Source organism: Simochromis diagramma, unplaced genomic scaffold, assembly GCF_900408965.1.
Source record: "Simochromis diagramma unplaced genomic scaffold, fSimDia1.1 OVJJ01000545.1, whole genome shotgun sequence".
NCBI lineage: Eukaryota > Metazoa > Chordata > Actinopteri > Cichliformes > Cichlidae > Simochromis > Simochromis diagramma.
In genome coordinates, this window is record NW_024387371.1 from 4,371,902 (window position 1) to 4,392,584 (window position 20,683).

Here is a 20,683-nt window from a genome sequence, read left to right on the forward strand (position 1 = left end):
TTCACTCTGCAATTAGAGCAACTCCCCCTTTGAGAACTCCATCAATAGGCTGGCAGTCAGGCAGGCGGACGGGCGGGTTTGGTTGGTGTAGCAGCAAAGAAGGAGTTTCACCCGAACACTTTGTCTTGGCTCTTTGAGTTCTGAAACCTCCTTACTTTGTACTTCCCCCTCTCGCTGCTTTTAGCTTCTCCTGCTCCTCATCTCCCTCGTGGTAGGTTTCATCAGACAACAGCAAGCGGGGGTTTTGTCTAACGAAGAGCAGCAGACAGGGAGGCAGGTAGACGGGCACGCAGGGAGGCAGATCGTAGGATAGGCAAGAAGAGGTAGGCAAGCAGACAAAGGCACTAAGGCAGACAGTCAGTCAGTTAGACGGGAGGGACTCGAGGGAGAGATTAAAAGAGAAATTTGAAAGAGGGAAGGATTGAGCAAGAGTATCTGTGAGACTTCAGAGCATCTCATGCTTTTAGGAGAGTATTCCCAGTTGTTGTCTTGCAAGAGAATACACTTGTGTTTCACCTGGTCTTGCAGACATGCGTGAAAGCAGTCCTCATATTGATTCTGTCTCAGTAGGAAGGTGTGTTCTCGTTCTCGCAAGCCAAGTTCACACGACTGAAGACTGGGACCTTCTCTGTCCTGAAACCGAAAAATAAAAAGGCAACACAATCAGATGCTTTTGCTCCGATCCCACCAGAGATCATGGCGCATGATGATTAAATAACAGACCGGCGTCTCTCCCCTGCCGCTGGCCTGATTTTCTATGCAGGAGAGGCAGTGCTCTGGTCAGAGGATAACCATGTAATCAATGGAATGAAAAAGCTGCTCTGGCTGTGAAGGTTAAGAGGGGTACAGGCGGTTTTCAGCCCACTCTGTGTGCCACACATGCATTCAAAACACACTCCAGACTGTCTGAATGTTACTGAATCCTCCTCCTTTCACCTGTTCCCCTTCCCTCCTGTCTTTCTTTGACATGCCTTTATCTCTCTTTCTCTCAGCTCGCTCCCTCCTACTGCCGCCACCTCTTTTTGCTCTGATTTCTCCCCCCCTCATCCTTGTTTTTTTTTCCTTCCTCTGCAATTCCTCTGTCTCCCACTATATTTGTGCTCTCTCTCCCCTTCATTTACTTTCCTCTCTTCCCTCCCTCTATCCTCCTTTCCCCTCCCTCCCTCCTACCTTTCCCCAGTGTCAGCTGCTGTCACTGTGGCAAAGAAAATGACCAATCAGAGCTCACATCACTGCACCGGCTTCTCCCTCCCTTCCTCATTTCTTCCTTTCCTTCCCTCTATTCCCTTCTCTTCCTCCTCCTCCTCCTCCTCCTCCTCCTCCTTTTCGGCCCATCTGCCTCTCATCCCCGCAACCTTTATCAGCTCACTTCCTGGAGACGAAATGTGATGCATTATGGGAGACAGACGGCTGTCTAACGGGGTTAGTTGTGTTGCGTGGCTTATCATCAGAGACACTGCTAATCCTGTGTCTTTGTGTGTATGTGTGTGCATGCCCGCGTGGATACTCCATGCGAGCTGATGAACTCATACATGCACAGCCACACACACACACACACACACACACACATACGCACACACACACACACACACACACACACATACGCACACACACACACACAGCCTCACATGCTTACGCTCATATTCTCCAAATAAGAAGAGGAGGAGGAGGAGGCGGCCGACGAGACATGTTTATGTTTGTCAGTCTCTGCAAGGAGAATACGATTTGCATGATATAAGCATATTTTAGCCTGCTTGTGTACTGTTTTGCACTTTATTCATTTACAACCTGCCTTTATTATTTTTGCTGAGTTCAAAAGGATGCTTGCCATGCCTTCCTGCCTTCACAATTACCTTTATAATGAGAGCTAAAAGGCTAAGAGGGGACTGTGTAATCACTTCACTCAATGCATTAAAGTTTTATTTACACCTCTGTGTGTGTGTGTTTTTATGCTCTTTTTCTATCAGGTGCTGATATGTGTTCACGATGAGCGGGCTGGGGGAAAACTCCATGGAGCCTCTGAGCTCGGAAAACCGGAAACGCAAGCTTTCCACTTGTGACACGCCTGGTATGGGGTGAGTGTGTGGGATCAGCAAACAAGAGGGGAAATGCAGGAAAGTGGGCTACTGGGTCAATGTCTTCTTGAGCTCTGGCTGTACAGCTATTATGTCGATGTCTGCCGTGATGAGTAACAGTGAAACCCTGCAAAAAAAAATTTAGTAGTTTTGATTGGAAAAATTCTTTTATTTCCTCTTTGTACTTTACGCTCTGAAAATTAGAAGGTAAAGCCATTTTCACCTGGTTGGAACGCAAGAAATAAAAAGTGCCTGCGTACTGACTTTATTTTAGTCATGTGTTTTTATTCCAGTTAGATCTTCATCAGGACAAACACATTAAATTGACCATTGCCACGTTAATGTGTGTAGACTCAATTTTGTGTTATTGATGCTTATTTCCACTGGCCTTTCACCCTACGTTTGATGATCTTTCTCCACATTTTCTGTCTCTGTCTCCACTGCAGCTGAAAAATAAAGGCAAATATGATCCAAAAATACTAGAAGTGGTATTGATCTACTCTTCTAAGTCTTGCCAGGAAAGGTGACCGTACTGCAAGCTTTTTTAAAAAAAAGAAAGTAATGTCCAGTTAGCCGTATCAGCAAATGACTAACTCGTAAGATAGCCATTGTTCTCAACCTTCAATACAACCACTGCTGACATTTCAACTAGACATTTTTTGCGGCACAAAGAAGACATCGGTCTCACAAATAAACTGCTTGCCATCTACCTCGCAGCCACTCTGCATTGTTTTCTGACATAGAAACAGCACTTTGATCACACTTTGAGAAAAGTGCATCGCTGTAGTTTAGCTTTAATCTTTGTTTATTGCACCTGCAGGTGTGAGAGGAAGCGGCGGGAGCAGGAGAGCAAATACATAGAGGAACTGGCGGAGCTGATCTCCGCCAACCTAAGCGACATCGACAGCTTCAACGTCAAACCAGACAAATGTGCCATCCTCAAAGAGACGGTGCGCCAGATCCGCCAGATCAAAGAGCAGGGTGAGTGGGCACGGTGATCTGAAGGCTACTGAGGGGCAGTAAACGGACAGGTGCCCTGAAAGTTAGGTAGACTGCGAGGAAGTGTCTGTAGGAAACACTGGGAAAGGTGTTATGGTGCTATAGAGGCGGTATGGACAGCTGCAGGGTTAGCATGTACGCACGCACATGCACACGCGTGCCTCTTCTGAGCCCAGGTGCAAGGACAGATCAGTCATTCATCTCCCACAAATTTCACAGCCCCGACTGTTTATGTTTGGGAGGAAACACTGGCAATGCTTTGTGAACCTGTCATTTCCGAATGTGTGTGTGTCTGTGTGTGTGTGCGTGTGTGTAATATTGCCATGCACAGCTGTGTGCTGGCCTTGCCAGGGGCTGTTTAATTGGACGTTTGCAGGTAATCACATGCCCATCCGTTCTGCTGAACTGCCAAATTATTAGTTCAGTTACATCTGCTCTTGTCATAGTTGTCATAGTTTCATCTCCGTGATGCGGCGGTCATTTCTGCAGCAAACCATCTAGAAAGCTGCAGGCTGAAGCGTTTCCCTTGCAGAGGCACCATCAGTGCACAGACTGACAGATTTAAACTCCTGGAATCGGACGTGTGTCAGGATCAATTTTTCCTTCCAAGGTGAACTTCAGGGAGATCAGGGGGAAGAGCCGGTGGTGAAATTTTGTTCCTTCTTGTTTCTGCTCGGCTCAGTCAGTGTCTGCCACCTCGACAGGAAGGGGAAGAGGCTACAGCTGGCCCTGACTGGCTGCTGACAGGTTGCCATAGTTACAGGAAGTGAAGACAGAAATGACACGGGTGTTTAGACTCGTCTCTCGCTTTCTACCTGTTCCTCTTCTCCTCTTCTCACTTTCAGTTGGTCTTACTGCCAGTCTTCATTTTGCTCTTTTCTCCATCAATCATTCCCGTTTTCTCATCTCACTTGGATGTAAGATTCTCTGCTTTTGCTTCACTTCTGCTCTCCTGCTTTTTTTTTTTTTTCTTCCCTCCTCATGTCTCATCTGTATTGCAGCACAATGAGTTGCAGCATCTTCAGGTTTGCTCCCAGCATCTTAAGATATTGAATGAACTGATAGAGCGCAGCCTCTCTCTTTCTGTTTCATTCTCTCGCCTCTTCCTTTCCCTCATTTCTTTTCGTCCTTCTCTTCCTAACTTCGCAGCGCCCGGCTGCAGGCAGCAATGGCTTTTTTTTTTCTTTGTGTGGGTATCAGTGCCCCTTGGGAGCTAATCAGATAGAATGATTCCTGTAGCCAAGCAGCCCCCGCCTCTTTCTCAGACCGAGCTCTGCATTAATACAACAAGCCAACACAATCCATTTTTCCCATCCACATCTCTCTGTCTCAGCCCCGGACCTCCCCATCTCCATCTTTCTCTCCGTCTGTGTTTCCCGCTCTCAGCCTCAGCACCTCCATTAATTCAGGTGTCTTAGCTCCTACCCCTGCACCATTACAGCTTCCAGATCCTCTCTAGCTCTCTCCCGCTCGCTCGCTCTCTCAGCCCCAGCCTACCAGCCAGTCCCTCACAGTCTGACACTGAATATAAAGCATGAGGACGGCAGCTACCTGCTCCACATGCACCCAGCCCTCCTCTCCTCCTGACGGGCTCCTCAGAGAAACCTGCCTCTATCCGTCTCCCTCCTCACCTGTATTTTTAAATTTAAAAAAAAAAAAAAAAAGTGAAACTTGAGAAACGCTGCCCCCTGCTGATGCAGATTGGGTAGTGAAGGACTGGCTGCTTCTTCTCAGGTAACATAGCTCTCACCTTGTTTCTCCTTTGCTCTTTTTTTTTCTTCTTTGAAAACAGCTGGGCTTGAACTGACTGTGTGTGATGTCATCGATTTATTTATTTATTGTTGTGATTCATTTCCTCTCCTCCAGGTAAAGCTTCATCCAACGATGACGACGTTCAAAAGTCAGACGTGTCCTCAACTGGTCAGGGGGTCATCGACAAGGACCACCTGGGTCCACTTCTGCTGCAGGTGAGCCCAGCTCTCCTCCCCTGTCAATCACGTGCTTTTTATCAATGCTTACGATTGGCCACCTGGTCGTTGGTAACTTCCGGCCGCTCTGCTCCAGGCTCTGGATGGCTTCCTGTTCGTGGTAAACCGGGAGGGCAGCATCGTGTTCGTGTCGGACAACGTGACGCAGTACCTGCAGTACAAACAGGAGGAGCTCATCAACACCAGCGTGTACAACATTCTTCACGAGGACGACAGGGAGGAGTTTCACAAGAACCTGCCCAAGACCAACAGTGAGGAACACGCACACACGCCTACACATCTCAATACACACACACACACACACACTGCAAAGCTACACATCTGCTCAAAAGCAAACCCTGCTTGACATCTTCCACAGGGCCGAGGTATAAAACTAACTTTGAGAGGTTACAACAACTCTCCGCACACGTCAACGTAAACTCTCAAAGTTATTTATTCTTGCACCTCCGGTCTTTACTCCATCTCCTGTTATAATGAGGAGCTCCTGGGAAGCGTGTTCATGTGCATAGGAGCAATTCAGAAACACATGCACGCATACACACACACACACACACACACACACACACACCTGACAAAACATACATGTGCACAGGAGCACCCACCCACTCGGTGCTAAGCAGGCAGAGCGTAGCGCGGCTGTCAGTCACACTCAGTGGTCCAGACAGTGTAAAACAGGCCCGAGCTCTATTCAGATCCCATGGCAGCCATCTGGAAACTACGTACTGCTGAATAATGCACCTCCTCACTTTCCTCTACTTAATTCACTGTGTTTGCATGTACGTATGTGTGTCTTATTGTCAGTTGTGGAGCAAGCACTCAAAACTTATACTCAGCTAAAAGTAGTACCACCACACCCTAAAAATACTCCATTCGAAGTATGGGAAATCTTTCTACTTTTAGTATTTGTGTACAACCAGAGTAATGTAAGTACCCTCTGTTAGGGCTAAGTATCATTTTATTGTTGTGTAGTTGGATGAGGTGAGGCTAATTCTTTAATACCAGAGTGCAAATGATGATTGCTCCTATTATGAATTCATCTCCTGGTTATTTTGGTGTTATCTAAAAAAATTCTAAAAATGATAAGAAGTGATCCTCACGATAAGTGGCGCTTTCAGACTCGGTGGCTCAAAATTATTAAAAAATAAACTCAAATAAAGCATCACATCCCCACGTTTGAGAGCGTGTCTCCAAGAAATAGCTAAACAGGGAAGAGTTAAGCGCAGTAGTCGAGCAAATGTTGCTTTCTCTGACTGCTTATTGTGTATTTTCACACGTCTATGTCAGTAATCCACTCGTCAGGGTGCCGTGTGTGTGTGTGTGTGTGTGCGCGCGCGTATGTGAGCATGTGCGTGGAGAACTATTTATAAAGCTGATTAATTATGGATATGTGTGCTCGACTGAACCTGCTACTCGATTAACTAAGCAGCAGCAACCTCCGAGCAGCAGTGGTGGCGGCGGCTCCGACATGTCACTGACACGTTCTCCCACTTATTCAGCCTCTTCCCCTGCACGCTCCTTTATTCACTTGCTCTCTTTATCTTTTAACACTCATCTTTATCTACTTTTCCTCTCAGCGTCCCTGGTGCCTCCCTCAACTCGCTCTTTCTCAGCCTCATTCATACTTAATATGGCTGCCTACTAAGACGAATATTGTGGTTGTCTGTTTCTCAACCGGCTTCCCTTTCTGCTCTCCCACCCCTCATTGTGTCTCGCTCCGCTGCTCTGCCCCTTCATTATCTTTAGAAGCCGTGAATGAAATGCGCTCTCGCTGCACATTCCTGCGGGATGACCGCTGACCGTGCCAGCTACAGTTAAATACACACACACACCACACAAGCACCCAAGAAACACACATACACCAACAAAAACAGACACACACGCTCGTCCCCAGAACATGAAGTGAGCTTTCATTGTTAGCCGGTGTGCTTTTGACCCCTCTGTCCTCCCTCGCTGTTGGCTAATTGCGTCTGAGGGGAGGCGTCAGCCCTGGTGACTGCTGGTGTTTCTTTCTTTCTGTTTTTTTTTGTTGTTTTTGTCAGAGAGAAACCTAAGGCCTTGTTAAATCACCTCTCACTATCACACAGCGCCTCCCCACCACTGCCATGCTTACCTCCCCGACGTGTCTCGCTCTCCCGGGTCCTCTCTTGTATCCTCCGCACACCTACCAGACAGAAACCTCCGGCCAGCTCAAGGCCCCGATAAGGCTTCACTCAGACCTTGGCGAACAGTCGGATCTCTCTCTAAAGTTTCCTTTCCCTGTGCCTCTTTCTTTCTTCGTCTCCCTGTGAAGGTGACCCCTTCTAAATGTGTGCGTGCATGCCGTGATGAGAAGTCAGGGTCTAAATGAGGATAGATGGCTGAGTGTCCCTGGCCTCTGCCCACTGCAGAGCAGACTGGGAGGGAGAGATATTGGAAATCGACACCTTGGCTAGATTAATCCCATGGTCCATTTAGCCAGGGATCCGAACAGCAGCGGGAGCTTCTGCTTCTCAATTAAAGAAGGACAATACATGTTGCAGTGCCATTTTTTATTTATTTTTTTTGCTTCCTTTGTCGTCCTTTGTGTGTCTGTGTGGATCTGTGGCAGGATAGGGTGTGAGCTGTTTGTGATATTTGATGACAGGCAATCCATTCATAGCTGTGTGTGGTTTTCAGTCCCACGAGCGTCAGGCTCATTCCATTTTACTCCCAAGAGTAAACGCCTTTTTGTTTGTGTTCCTTTTTTTAGTAAATGGGGTGTCGTGGGGAAGCGAGGCAGCCCGACAGAAGAGTCACACCTTTACTTGCCGGATGCTGGTCAAATTTGGCCATGCCCACGGCCCCATGGAGGAGGGGCCTGGAGGGCCACGCTACGAGACCATGCAATGTTTTGCTCTTACCCAACCCAAGGCCATGATCGAGGAGGGCGAAGGTAGGAGGAGCCAGTATATTCACAATAGTGTCTCTACACAGAAATGTGTTTTTCTTAGTTTTTGTCTCAACATCCACTGTTTTGTAGAAACCTCACAAATTTAGAGGCTCACATGCACATTTACAGTCTATTCATATATTTTTCAATGAGACACATCTTATCCCTTATTTTGTGTTTTTGTAAGAGGATCTCTAAAATAAAGTGGAAAATCAGATATAAGTAAATGAATAATACAGAACATAAATAAAACAATAAAAGGTGAAAATTAATGTTAAATACCAATACTGAATAATGAGCCTCAAACGCACAGAGTGAATATGAAGTATCGTCAAGGCTGATCTCCTTTCGCCTGCAGACCTTCAGTCATGTATGATCTGCGTGGCCCGTCGAGTGACAGCCATGGAGAGGACGGAGAGTTTTAACACCAGGCATGAACTCTCAGGTGAGGAGCTGCGTACTCACTAAACAAACACAGAAGCTCAAACAGGCTGCGATGGTCTTTCTTTACCCACGAACAGGTTTGACTCTTTCTTCTTGCGTCTTCTTGCTTCCTCCCTCCGCGTGCCCTCCTTCTGTCCTGCTTGGCAGGTAAACTGATTCAGATCGACCAGAACTCCCTGCGAGCGTCGATGCGTCCGGGCTGGGAGGATTTGTTGAGGCGTTGCATTCAGATGTTCCTTCAGCACAGCGATGGGCAGCCCTGGTCACACAAACGCCACTATCATGAGGGTGGGTAACGCACGTATAAGGACTTAGTGAATTCATCTCAGTGAAATCCACATTAAAAATATCAGCTGGCAAAGGCTTTATTTAATTAACTGTATATTTATTTATCTTGGTTGTAGCTTTGTTTTTAGTTTATTGTTACTACTTATCTTTTTAGAAAGAAGACTCTTACTTATTTAAACACAAACACCTCCTGCATTACCATCTCAGTACTGATCTCATGAACAGACGGTTTCATCATATAGGAAGTGATTGACCTGTGTTGTGACTTAGGTCATCTTACTCTATCTGTCTGTGCAGCCTTTCTGCAGGGTCACGCAGAGACGCCCTTGTACCGCTTCTCCCTCTCTGACGGCACTCCAGTCACAGCCCAGACCAAGAGTAAGCTGTACCGTCACCCTATGAGCAACGAGCCGCAAGGCTTCATCTCCACGCACCTACTACAGAGGTCAGAAAACTGAAAATACACACACTGCATTCATACTCGGCAAAGTGCGTTTCATTTATTGTACTGACAAAAAGGAGCACTTCAAGCATGTCTATGCAAGGCAGCCAAGGTATTCATGCCACATAAATAGCTCAAGTGGGAGCTGAAGTAGCTTTTATATACACCGACATCCTGTGAACAGTGAAAAGAATCCGCAGAGGAGCGAGTATTTTATATGCATTTATCTCAAGTCTACAGTCTGAGAGGTTATTGTGGGAGACAGTGCACTTTCAAGGTATGTGCTTTTTTTCAAAGCTTGTGCTAGTTTTTATTCTACTTCCACACAGGGAGCCGAATGGTTACCGCTCAGCACCGGGTGGGAGCATGATGCCAAACACGATGCGACAGCAGGGCATGGGAGGCCCCAACCCGAATGCCCAAATGAACACCGGTGGCGGAATGGGTATGGGGGGCATGAACAGGGGCTTCGGCATGAATGAGCAGGGTCACATGGGTCCGATGGGCGGCGGCTCGATGTATGGAGGAAATGGCGGAGGAGGAACTGGAGGAGGAGGCATGGGTAACCGCATGATGCAGATGAATCAGATGAATCAGATGGGGCACATGAATCAGATGGGTCCTATGAATCACCCAGGCCAAAGCATGCCACAGCACCAACAGCAGCCCCCGTTTCAGAGCAGTGGCGGCTTTGGCCTCAGTGGCATGAACAGTCCCTCGGGGAGCCCGAGAATGGGCGTTCCTCAGCAGGGTCTCCTGATGTCACCTCGGAACCGGGGAAGCCCAAAAATGGGCTCCAACCAGTTCTCACCTGGAGGTAAGTCTGTTAGCGTCAAGTGTTCAGCATATTTTAATTTACTGAATTCATTGTTGAATCCAGTTAATGTGTGACTCCTCTTTCTGTTCCAGGGTTGCACTCTCCTATGAGTGGCATTGGCAGTAATGGTGGAAGTGGGGGCAGCACCACCACCTTCTCCAGCAGCTCCTTAAATGCCCTACAAGCCATCAGTGAAGGAGTAGGGAGCTCACTCCCCTCTACCCTAACATCTCCTTCTCCGGCCCACAAACCAGACAGCTCTCCCAGCATCCACTCCTCCTCCTCTTCTTCTCAGCCCAGTCAGGCAGCCAAACCAGGCCAGGATGGCTCCAAAAGCCCAGCCGGGGGCTTAGCACCTGGACCCAGCGACCATCACCACCCCATGCACCATCACCACCATCATCAGCATCCTCAGGCTGAGAGTTCTGGAGACCGACCAGATAGCCAGGCAGCAACAGTGACTAAAGACTCTGGAGACGGAAGCAATGAAGCGGGAGCGGCTAACTCCGAACCCCCTCGCAGAGTGCCAGACAGTAAGGGACATAAGAAGCTGCTGCAGTTGCTGACGTCTCCTACAGAGGAGCTGGGAATAGGTGGCAGTGGGCAAACGGGGCCCCCTGTACCGCCCCCTCCGACCAGCAGTAACACTCCTGCGGGCTCGGACAGTAAGGATGCGACGGGAGGCATGACTAGCCCCTCATCAACTGGGGTTACCTCATCCTCTTCGGCCAGTGGAAATTCAGGCCAAGCGACAGGACCAGGGGGCGTGTCAGCATCAATGTCATCAGCCCACTATACTGGCTCGCTGCAAGAGAAGCACAAGATCCTCCACAAGCTGCTGCAGAACGGCAATACGCCAGATGAAGTGGCTAAGATCACAGCCGAGGCTACAGGCAAGGTGTCTCTCGGGGGCCAGGAGGGCGCTGAGGTTGGAACAGGAGGCTCAGGGGCCGGGTCGGGCCCTGGGTTGATCACAGATCCCAAACAGGAGCAGCATAGTCCCAAGAAGGAGAAGACCCATGCCCTCCTCCATTATCTCCTCAACAAGGATGATTCCAAAGAGCCAGTGGATGTTAAGCCCAAACTCGAAGAGCTAGACGGGAAGGGACCTGCGGGGGCTGCTGGCGGCCCACCACGGAGTATCCCCGGATCTGGGCCCGGCCCTGTACCTGAACATCCCGAGAGCAAGATTAAGTCAGAACCACCTGATGATGTAAGATTGACTGTACTGTACTATTGTCGTGACCTGACATTTAGCTTTCCATGAAGGTTAATGTTTGATCTTGTCTTGTTGACTTATTGGGTAACTATTTTTATTTTATTTCTTTTTTTAGTTGCACAACCTGGAATCTATCCTGGGAGATCTGAGGAGTTCAAGCTCTGACTTTTACCCCGATCAGGCTGGAGGTGGAGGGGCCAACGACACAGGAAGCAAACCCCCGGGTTGCCTTGACGACAGCCTGCAGGGTGAGTGGTTTACAGATCAAAGCTTATGAGAAGTGACAGACGCAGAGAGGGCATTATAATATCATATGTGATGATATCAGGATAAAATGCCACTGAAATAGCATCTGAGCATCTCATGCTGTCATTCAGAGTTTTCTTGAACTCTTAACGTCCGTGTGGCTGTTTCCCAAACACTTCTCTTCAGCTGTACTGAAGAGGGCTCCTCCTTTGCAGCATTTTGCATGTTGCAACACTGATCCTTTGACAAAACAGTGGCAAAGAGTACAACTTCAGTTTCAAAGCCAAAAAATACAAAAGTGAAGCGAACACTATAATCTCTCTCACTGGAGTTTAGTTTTGACCATATAGAGATTTGTATTCACACGCAGCATCGGACTTTAATAAGCTGTTAAAATGTTTTATATGTCATAGCTGCTGTTTTTGAATCCTGTGAAAAAAGCTTGTATATCCTCGCTCGCTGAATAAATGACGATTAATAAAATGTGAGTGAGTCTAAATCTCTAAAAGTGTTACAAAAGTTGTCTTAAAAAGAAGAAAGAGTAAAACATCCGTCCACTTTCTCAACCGCTTGTCCAGTTTCGGGTTGAAGGTGTCTGGAGCCTGTTTAATTTTTAATACTTTCAATATTAACTGCATTATTTTATTAAGGCCCTGTATTTTTTAGTGATCGGGTTAGTGGCTCCATAGTGTAGTGGTTTATACATTTGCAGAAGATCCCCGGTTTGATCCCAGGAAGAGACACAAATCCCTTTGGGGTTGCGTCGGGAAGGGCATCTGGCATAAAAACTGAAAGCAGCAGTCAAATCAAATATGTGGAGCTACCCGCTGTGGCAGCCCGCTGTGCGTAACGGAGCAGGGGGAAAATAGCTTAATTTTAGTCATTCGATTCTATTTGATTTTCTGTTGGGTTTCTCTTTATTTTCATTTATTTCTCATTTATTCATTTATGAATCCATAAAAAGAAAGCTTGTGCAACAATGGGATATCAATACTTTTCAAGACAAATATGTTATTATAGGAGCTGTTTTTTCTCATGTCATACATTTACATTTTTATAAAGCACCGAAATCTTTTTATGCTGCTTGTACAGGGAGTCCAGGTATGGGTTCAGGACCCCGGGTGCCCTTCCAGAGGGCCATGTCCATGGATGCAAAGCCTCCTGGTGGGCCTGGAGGAGGCAGACGCCCCATGCTTGTCAAGCAGGAAAACATGATGGGCAGCCCGGACAGCTATCCAGGAAACATGGGTGTGTGGTTATGTGTTTATGGAGCTCAGAATTTATTTACTCCGCACATTTCCTCTCACTCTTTCTCTGCCTCTCAGTTTTTTGTTTTTTTGGGTTTTTTTGTATGTGTTCACCAGTTTCTGCCCTTGACTGTATCACAATTTAAATGGATAATATTGAGGACTAAGACTGGGCTAAACTGCTCTGTGTATACTGATACTGATACTGACACACGCATGTGGTGTTTATGTGTTGCCAGGACCAATGAATAGAGGGATGGGTCCTCAGAGATCCCCCATGGGTAGTTCAGGTGAGTGGGGCATGCCCCGCACCAGTGCCAGTCCTGTGGGCTCAGCAGGATATCCACCCATGATGCGCCCGGGCATGGAGTACAACAACAACGGCAAGGGCGTAATGTCAGGGCCCATGGTCAACCGCTCCAACAGCGTGCCAGCCACAAGGTCGATGCTGCAGCAACAGCTCATGGATATGGGTACGTCTGTCATACGGGGCCCAGGCGCCGATGGTGGTAGGGAAATGTTTACAAGCACAGACAGAAGGGTGAAATTTTAGAAATACAAGCCAAGGAGATTGGCAGGTATATTTATACCGTGTTCAGTATCTATAATGTATATTCATAGTTTAACTTAACTATGAATATATGAAAATGATAGTGTGAGATGAAAAGTAAAGTAATTACATTTCTTGGGGGAATGTGAATGTTTCCTGCTAGAAACCTTATTAGCAGTTAAGCAGCTGCCTGGCTATATAACTATACCCATGTCTTGCTGGTTTAGGAGGTTCTGCTGATATGGGCATGGGTATGAGCCCCTTCAGCCAGCAGGGCCAACCGAACCAGTCGCCCTCCTGGCCGGACACAATGATGGGCATGGAGGGAAGCAGGTCAGTGCAACACCCCTCTGGGTCTCCATTGAATTCTTATGTTCTTATGTTTTATCCTGAACCTTGTGCTGAGTTTCTCTTTTTCTGCGTTTGTTGCAGGCGGCAGTTTGGCAACACCTTAGATGATCTTCTGGTGCCTCCCACCACGAGTGAGGGTCAGAGCGATGAACGGGCGCTTTTGGACCAGCTAGACTCCCTGCTGAACAATACAGATGGCATCGCTTTGGAGGAGATAGACAGAGCTCTGGGCATCCCAGACCTCGTCAGCCAGGTTAGAAAACAATAAAAGGACAACATGTTCACCCCTGTGCTCTTCCAGACCTCTCAATATGTGATGTAAAAGGAGAAAAATATCATTGCTTGCATGCGAGTGTAGCATTCATCTTTGCATTTGATATTTCAGTCGTGACTCACCCTGTTCAATCTGTTCCCTCACTGAAAGCTAACAGATGAGCCCAGAGGGATCAGTCTGTGCACTTAGAAAAAGATAATTACAGAGCAAACCAATTGGAAACCAATTGGAAGTTTGACAGACTTCTCTTTCTGTCCTCTTGTCCTATCTCCTCCAGACACAGGGAGCAGAGCAGCAGCTAGAACCTTTTCCAGGGCAGGATCCGTCCATGGTAGTGGACCAGAAGCCTCTCTATGGGCAGGGCTATCCTGGACCTCCTACTATGCCTATGCAGCCTGGCTATGGAGGGAACCCTATGCAGGGTCAGGCCCAGCAGGGGGGATTTGGGCCCATGCTCTCACAAATGGGCCAAGGCGGCAGTTTCCCCGCTATGGGTGGAATGGTGGGCATGGGCCACCCTCGTGCCAACATGATGCGACCCAGGATGATGAGTGCAAACAAACCAATGAGACTCCAGCTGCAACAGAGACTGCAGGGACAACAGGTGTGACCACAAGACCATCATGATTTGTTTTACAGGCAAATTAACTTGGGTCAGGTTTGTCCCAGTATTGTAGTTTTTGTGATACAAACAGGATATGCAGTATGTTTAAATTAGAACGACAAACGCAAGTGTACCATTATGCAAATAAAGTCAGTGGTGGTCTTACCTTGGAAAATTGGAAACCTGTATTTGCTGTGGATAGTTTTGTCCATTTTGAAATTTGGAGCTTCCTCGCTCTTGCAGCTTCCCCCTGCAGGCCAAAGACATGCTTGTTAGGTTAACTGGTAACCAAAAGTTGGCCATAGATGTAAATATTAAGTCTGTCTCTCTGTGTTGGAGCTCTGTGTTAATATTTGCTTTCTCGTGTCATCCTGGATTTTTGTTTTTTCCTGAAGTTCATGAATCAGACACGGCAGGGCATGGCCTTGAAAATGGAGAACCCAGGAGGAAACCCTGGCATGAGGCCCGGCATGCAACCTGGCATGGGAGGACAGGTAGATGTCAAAAACCCGTTTGGTTACATCTAAGTGAAAATGATTTTAATGTGACTGCAGTTACCTGTCATACTTTTATTAATGACTAAAGTAAACACACAAAAAGGTGTTTATGTACCAAGCAAATAGATATAACGGCTGACGCCGTAGCTGCAGAGTTACTGTGTGCAAGCTCAGACCTTTTGTGTGTGCACAGTTTTTTAAATGTGGCACTGTGTTATAATAAATCACCCTTTTTGCATCTTTTTCTTCTTAACCATCAACACAAATTTTGTTAATTTAGCCGCGTGCAGACTTTCAGCCTTAATTTGGGGTTGAAAAAAAGTATTACAGTGACCTCTGATGAGTTGTAGCAATTTTAGACCCAGTCTATTATTGAAGCATTGTTGCAGTTTTCAAGTGCTACATCTTTAATAGTGTAATTGACTGTTGTAGTTTAGTAAAATTTAGGAAAATATTATTACACCGTGTCCATTTTCCCATCAGTTTTAACACATTCTTCATCACATATTTTCAGAAAGGTCTAAATATGACTACAGCAGGTGACAGTTCTCCTCTGGATATGTGATTATCTATTTATTTTCTCCAGCCGAGCTTCTTGAACGCTCAGATGATGGCTCAACGAAGCAGGGAGATGGTCACCATGCAGATGAGGAGGCAACGCATGATGATGCTGATGCAGCAGCAACAGCAACAGCAGGCGGCGGCGGCAGCTGCTGCGGCTGCCGGAGGGTTCAGCCCTCCTCCCAACGTTACAGCTCCTGGCGGTATGGACAACCCTATGGGAGGGCCAACCATGGGCCAGCCGGGCCCCCAGCAGTTTGGCTATGGTGGCAACTATGGTGAGTCTAATTAACTGCTTTCTAGGCAGAATACTGCTGCTCCCTGGTGGTGAGTGCTGGTACTGTATTTATCAACTGTGCCTTGAACATTACTGGTACCTAAACAATAGTGGAGAGAAGTTGAAGCTTGATGATTTCCCCACAGGGATGGGCCAGCAAGGAGACCCCTCTTTTGGCCCCTCAGGTGGAAGTCCTCCTAATGCCATGATGCCTGGCCGCCTGGGGCCTCAAAATCCCATGATGCAACAGCACCCACAGGGTGGCCCCATGTACCAAGGTGCTGATATGAAAGGCTGGTCACAGGGAGGCATGGGTCGCAACAGGTACGACACATTTACTCCCCTACATCTCGCTGTCAGGAGGAGGGGAGAGGGATGGGCATAGTTTCTGTTCTTCTCTTGTTGAAGAGGAACAGTTTAACTCTTCTTCCTTCTGTCACCAGTTCGTACCCTCAGCAACAGTTTGCGCAGCAGGGACCTCCAGGGCAACAGCAGTTTGGCCAGCAGGGGAATCCAGGGCAGTATGGAGGCATGATGATGAACGGGGGCATGCCGCCTAGTGGAGGAGGAGGTCACATGGGGCAAATGGGTATGAACCCAATGGTGATGGGACGAATGCCGATGGGGCCTGATCAGGTATGTTCAGAGGGTGTGAGAAGCTAAAGAACAGGCTCACATGTGTTAAAGGCTTATTAACTGCTGACTAAAGAAGTCCTCTTATTCATAGTATACATAGTTTTTACAGCACAGGGAAGTGAAGCTTAAACTCTAAGCTTATTTTAAACGTATAGAAACATTAATGTCGTCACTTATGGTTCTCAAACTCTTATAAGTACCTGCAGATCTGACTGACTGCTACAGTTTCTTTGACGATCCAAGTAGAAGTCCCGAGAAGCAAACTGAGCCCAAAATCTTATCTTTGTGCAGATTTCTTAAGCTAAGCTAACTTGATCAAGATGCATGCCTCCACCTTCTTGTTTCTGTAACACAAATAAATCCCAGAGTCCTTTGCACTTTATATGAAAAGGTGTGATGGTCTTCTTTGTTGCATATTTGTCAAAACAGGCTCCTTACCTCCGCTCTTGTATCTCACATACTAGAAAAACATTATATTGTCAAGTCTTAGAATACCTTTGCTCTGTAAGAGTCACAGTCCAGAATTACCTTTATTTATTTATTATTCACAATTTCAACAGGGCAGAAATTAATAAACGTCCACTTTAAATGACAGACACCAATGACTATATATAAGTATGTAAGTATTTTTAGGACAGACTTGACTGAACCTGTCGTGTCTCTTTCTAGCAGGTGTTTTGTGGAAAACTTGTTGATTGCACTTCCCTGTCTCATTTTCTCTCTTCTCTCCCTCTGCTGTACATTTAGAAATACTGCTGAACATCGTGGCAGACTCCTTTGTCTCACTGTGATCACCATTCAGAGACGGCAGACGGCTGCAGCACCGCGGTGTGTGGGGCAGACTGGGCGATGTTGGTCTGTGCTGTGCTGTACTCCCACCAGGTGGGGGCGTGAACTTCCCTTTGGACTCGTGGCCAGTAACGTCAGTCTGGCAACCTGCGGAAACACAGACTCTGTCACATACATGAAAACACACAGCGATCATAAAAAACATAAAAAAAATCAGAAACACTGTGACTTCTTTACACACAGATACATAACGATGGTCATACAGACACCTTTGCGATTCCTCTAACGGACCTTAGTATAATATCCCCCTCTTTGTGAGCAGTGTGTGCGTGCCCACGCCGAACGCACTCGCCGGACCAAGCGGTGAAGGTGGACGGACGCTCGAGTGAAACCACGTGGACAAACGTGTTGTGACATCCTCTCCTTTGTCGAATGTACCATGAAGCTGTATTCAGATCTGAAAAGATTGCTCTCTCGTTTCTGAACTCTTCGGGATTTTTTTAATCCGCCGTCTTTCTGCTGCTCCTGGAGGATCTCTGTCAAAGCGGTTCTAGATGACGAGCCGTCAGATTGTGACACTCACACGAATGTGATTAAGCAGTAGCACATTGTTTCATTCCCTGGGATGCCCCTGGGCTAAAGTACGACTGAATTCCTTGTTGGCTGATTGCACTTTAAGGAAAAGCCAACATCAAAAGGATTGTGGCAATATAGAGGCCTTTACCCGAGAATTAACGCATAGCAGCAGACATCTTCTGTTTATTTTTGTGTGCGTTGTTCTTCAGGGTTTCCTATCTGAGAAAAGGCGCTGTTGATTGGAAATGGGTAACCTTGATGCTCTTTGTTCATTAGTGGGAACCAGTAGAAAGGCAGTAAGCACAGATTTGATCCAATACACTCGTATATAGTGTGCGGATTTATTAACATGACAATTTTTAAGCCACTTTAAAGTCACTCTTGGAACAAAGAGTCTTCTATTAAAATTCAAACACTCCACTTATATTTCTACAGAGTCATAAGGTGATCATTTACATTGAGGAGGTGATTTTTAGCTCAAAGTGATTCAGATATTTTGGTTACCTTGCACCCGTTTTCAGTGCTACTAGTAAGTAAATCAAAAATGGATTGCCAGTTATGAAATTATGCCTAGATTACCTAACATTTTAAAAGAAAGTGTTAGATTTGAGTGTAGGTGTGCATATTTCTAGCAATAATCCTTCCTCCTGGTTTTCCTCTGAGGACAAAGCTGAAGCATTGTTTACTCAAAGCGACGGTACTGCAGTATTAGACATGGTGTCTTGTTAGGAGCTTTTCTTTTCCTTTCGTCTGTGAATATGAATTGTAAATATGCTTCAAATGTACTATATATAAATATATATATGCTTTTGTAGGTCACATACTGTTTTTTGCACAGCTTGTAAGGCTTGATATTTAAAAGTGTAATTTTCTTATTCTGTCATGGCTCGGCTTTTATTTTCAATACTTTAACCATCGGTTTGGAAAGGAAGGGCCTCTTTTTGTAAGCAGTACGTGTATGTGTGACTTTCTTTCATACTGCCACTTTCCCTCTCTCAGAACGCACCTTTATTTTTATTTTGTGATTTCCGAATCAAGAACTTCTCTTTATTTTTCCGAGGACATAGTCTTAGCTAAAGAGGTGCTAGTGGGTTAACTTTTTTTTTTAAGTAAATTATATTTCTTTTAATTAAAACAAAACAATTGCCTATATAAAAAGGGTTGACACATGATTGTGTTAGGCTTCAAGAGGCCCAGATGTCTTACCGGTATGTGAGGTGTGTATTCTCTGTACTTAACCTCAAGCTTCCATTTCTGACTTGTTTTCCCCTCCTGAGGTTTCTGTGCTTTCAGTTTCGTTCAGCCTCATATACGAGACTTTGGAAATCAGTCCCGCTGTGTCCATAAGCCTGTGCGGTTTGTCCGCAGATATTTAATCATGACGAAAGCAACAAACAGAAGGAAGGAGATTTAAATCCCCTGATTATCTGCCACTGTCTTGGCAGGGTGTTTTTTAATTTTACATTCAAGTTTTGAACTTTATTTCTGATGTGTTTCCTGTGGAACTTTCTGTTGAGAAATCTACCTTTGAAAACACGCTCAACCCAAAGATTTCTGTTTGTCATTCTGCAGTGCGTAGACACAGTTCCTGATGTAGATTGTGCAAGTACTCATGTGTGCTTTTACTGTTGCACATTACCTATAATATACATTGAGCTGAATATGTTTAATTGCATATATTATATCCCCCATCTGTATGAAATAGAGTAGACATGAGTCTGGTTCTGCTGAGGTGCTTTCGGTTTTTGTTTGTGATCGTTTCTTCCTTTCTGTAGACCTTATGGCCAGTTGAATCGTGGTGCTGCAAATTTCACACAGGAGAATGTTTTTAAGCTGGGAAAGGGAGGCTTCATTCATGATTGATGTCATTTATGTCTCAGAATAATAGCCTGGATTTCTTTTTTTCTAAAACCCTTGTCTCTCGATGAAGAATATGAAAGACTTATCCACAAACATTTCAAACAAAACATCTGTGTTTCTGCTTTAACGGAAAGGAACTCCTCTCAGTGCTTCATTGGAGCTTAAAGAAAAGAGAAAACACATCTGGGAATCATACAGTCATTAATACAGGATGTAAAATACTGTTGCATTTTTCTTACCTTGTTTCTTGATGTTAATATTGATGTAAATACAAATTTATATTTAAACATTACAGTGGCTCTGCTGTGTTTGCTTTTGTGCACGACTCATCAGTCTTCACGCCCTGCAGCAACAATCCAGACTTACAGAAAGCGCTGAAACTGTGTTTCTGCTGCAGTATCTGAGCCTTTCAGGAGCTACAAGTGTATGTTACAAGCAGACGTTCTTCTGGTCCAAGTATTAATGAGACGTGAGTCTGTGTGGAGGAGGGGAGGTGAGTGTGTCTTTGTGTGGATGAGAGCTATCAACATGTAGTGGGGGATTCGGGCGTTTGGGTGGCCATTCCTCTGAAACAAAAGACGAGCGCTTCTTCTCGTTTACGTCTCGCTTTCATCTGCAGGGATGTTTCCTGCAAGAGCCCCGCCGCTCTCTCAAACGTGTGAGCTTTTGTCATGTATCATCCCGCTTTCTTCCCTCATCTTAATTATCCACCCCCACCCTCTAATGAAAGGATCACACACACACACACACACATCAGGCAAGGCCATCCGATCCCCACGAGTGCTGCAGCTTCTGTTACTGTACAGAAACTTTAAAAGACTCTATCCGCCTTTCAGAGCTTTAAATAACTTTCACTTGATTGACTTGCTGCTGTGGGGTGACTCATTCACCCTTTTAAATTCTCCAACAACTGCAAGTCTGAAATGCAAAGCATGTTTTTTAACGTTTCCCTTCAGTTTTAAGGTAACGTAACAATCAATCAGAGCTACGAGGGATTTTATTTATCCCTCGTAGCTCTGAATCATCACACAATCA

General features: G+C 46.0%; 1 protein-coding gene across 1 annotated transcript in view; it reads left to right on the forward strand.

The window, feature by feature from the left end:
• Positions 1-19,940, forward strand: part of LOC120719077 (nuclear receptor coactivator 3-like) — a 65,766-nt gene extending 45,826 nt beyond the window's left edge. Inside the window, exons 3-23 of the mRNA XM_040007959.1 lie at positions 1,968-2,075; positions 2,896-3,056; positions 4,941-5,041; positions 5,139-5,313; positions 7,791-7,973; positions 8,329-8,415; positions 8,562-8,702; positions 9,000-9,147; positions 9,474-9,961; positions 10,054-11,174; positions 11,296-11,428; positions 12,519-12,674; positions 12,913-13,146; positions 13,451-13,556; positions 13,656-13,827; positions 14,126-14,452; positions 14,848-14,946; positions 15,536-15,788; positions 15,934-16,111; positions 16,231-16,423; positions 17,171-19,940. Of these exons, the coding sequence (XP_039863893.1) occupies positions 1,987-2,075; positions 2,896-3,056; positions 4,941-5,041; positions 5,139-5,313; positions 7,791-7,973; positions 8,329-8,415; positions 8,562-8,702; positions 9,000-9,147; positions 9,474-9,961; positions 10,054-11,174; positions 11,296-11,428; positions 12,519-12,674; positions 12,913-13,146; positions 13,451-13,556; positions 13,656-13,827; positions 14,126-14,452; positions 14,848-14,946; positions 15,536-15,788; positions 15,934-16,111; positions 16,231-16,423; positions 17,171-17,182 (4,557 nt within the window). The 5' untranslated portion in view covers positions 1,968-1,986 and the 3' untranslated portion in view covers positions 17,183-19,940. The remainder of the gene's footprint in view (positions 1-1,967; positions 2,076-2,895; positions 3,057-4,940; positions 5,042-5,138; positions 5,314-7,790; positions 7,974-8,328; positions 8,416-8,561; positions 8,703-8,999; positions 9,148-9,473; positions 9,962-10,053; positions 11,175-11,295; positions 11,429-12,518; positions 12,675-12,912; positions 13,147-13,450; positions 13,557-13,655; positions 13,828-14,125; positions 14,453-14,847; positions 14,947-15,535; positions 15,789-15,933; positions 16,112-16,230; positions 16,424-17,170) is intronic.
• Positions 19,941-20,683: the final 743 nt, after the last annotated feature.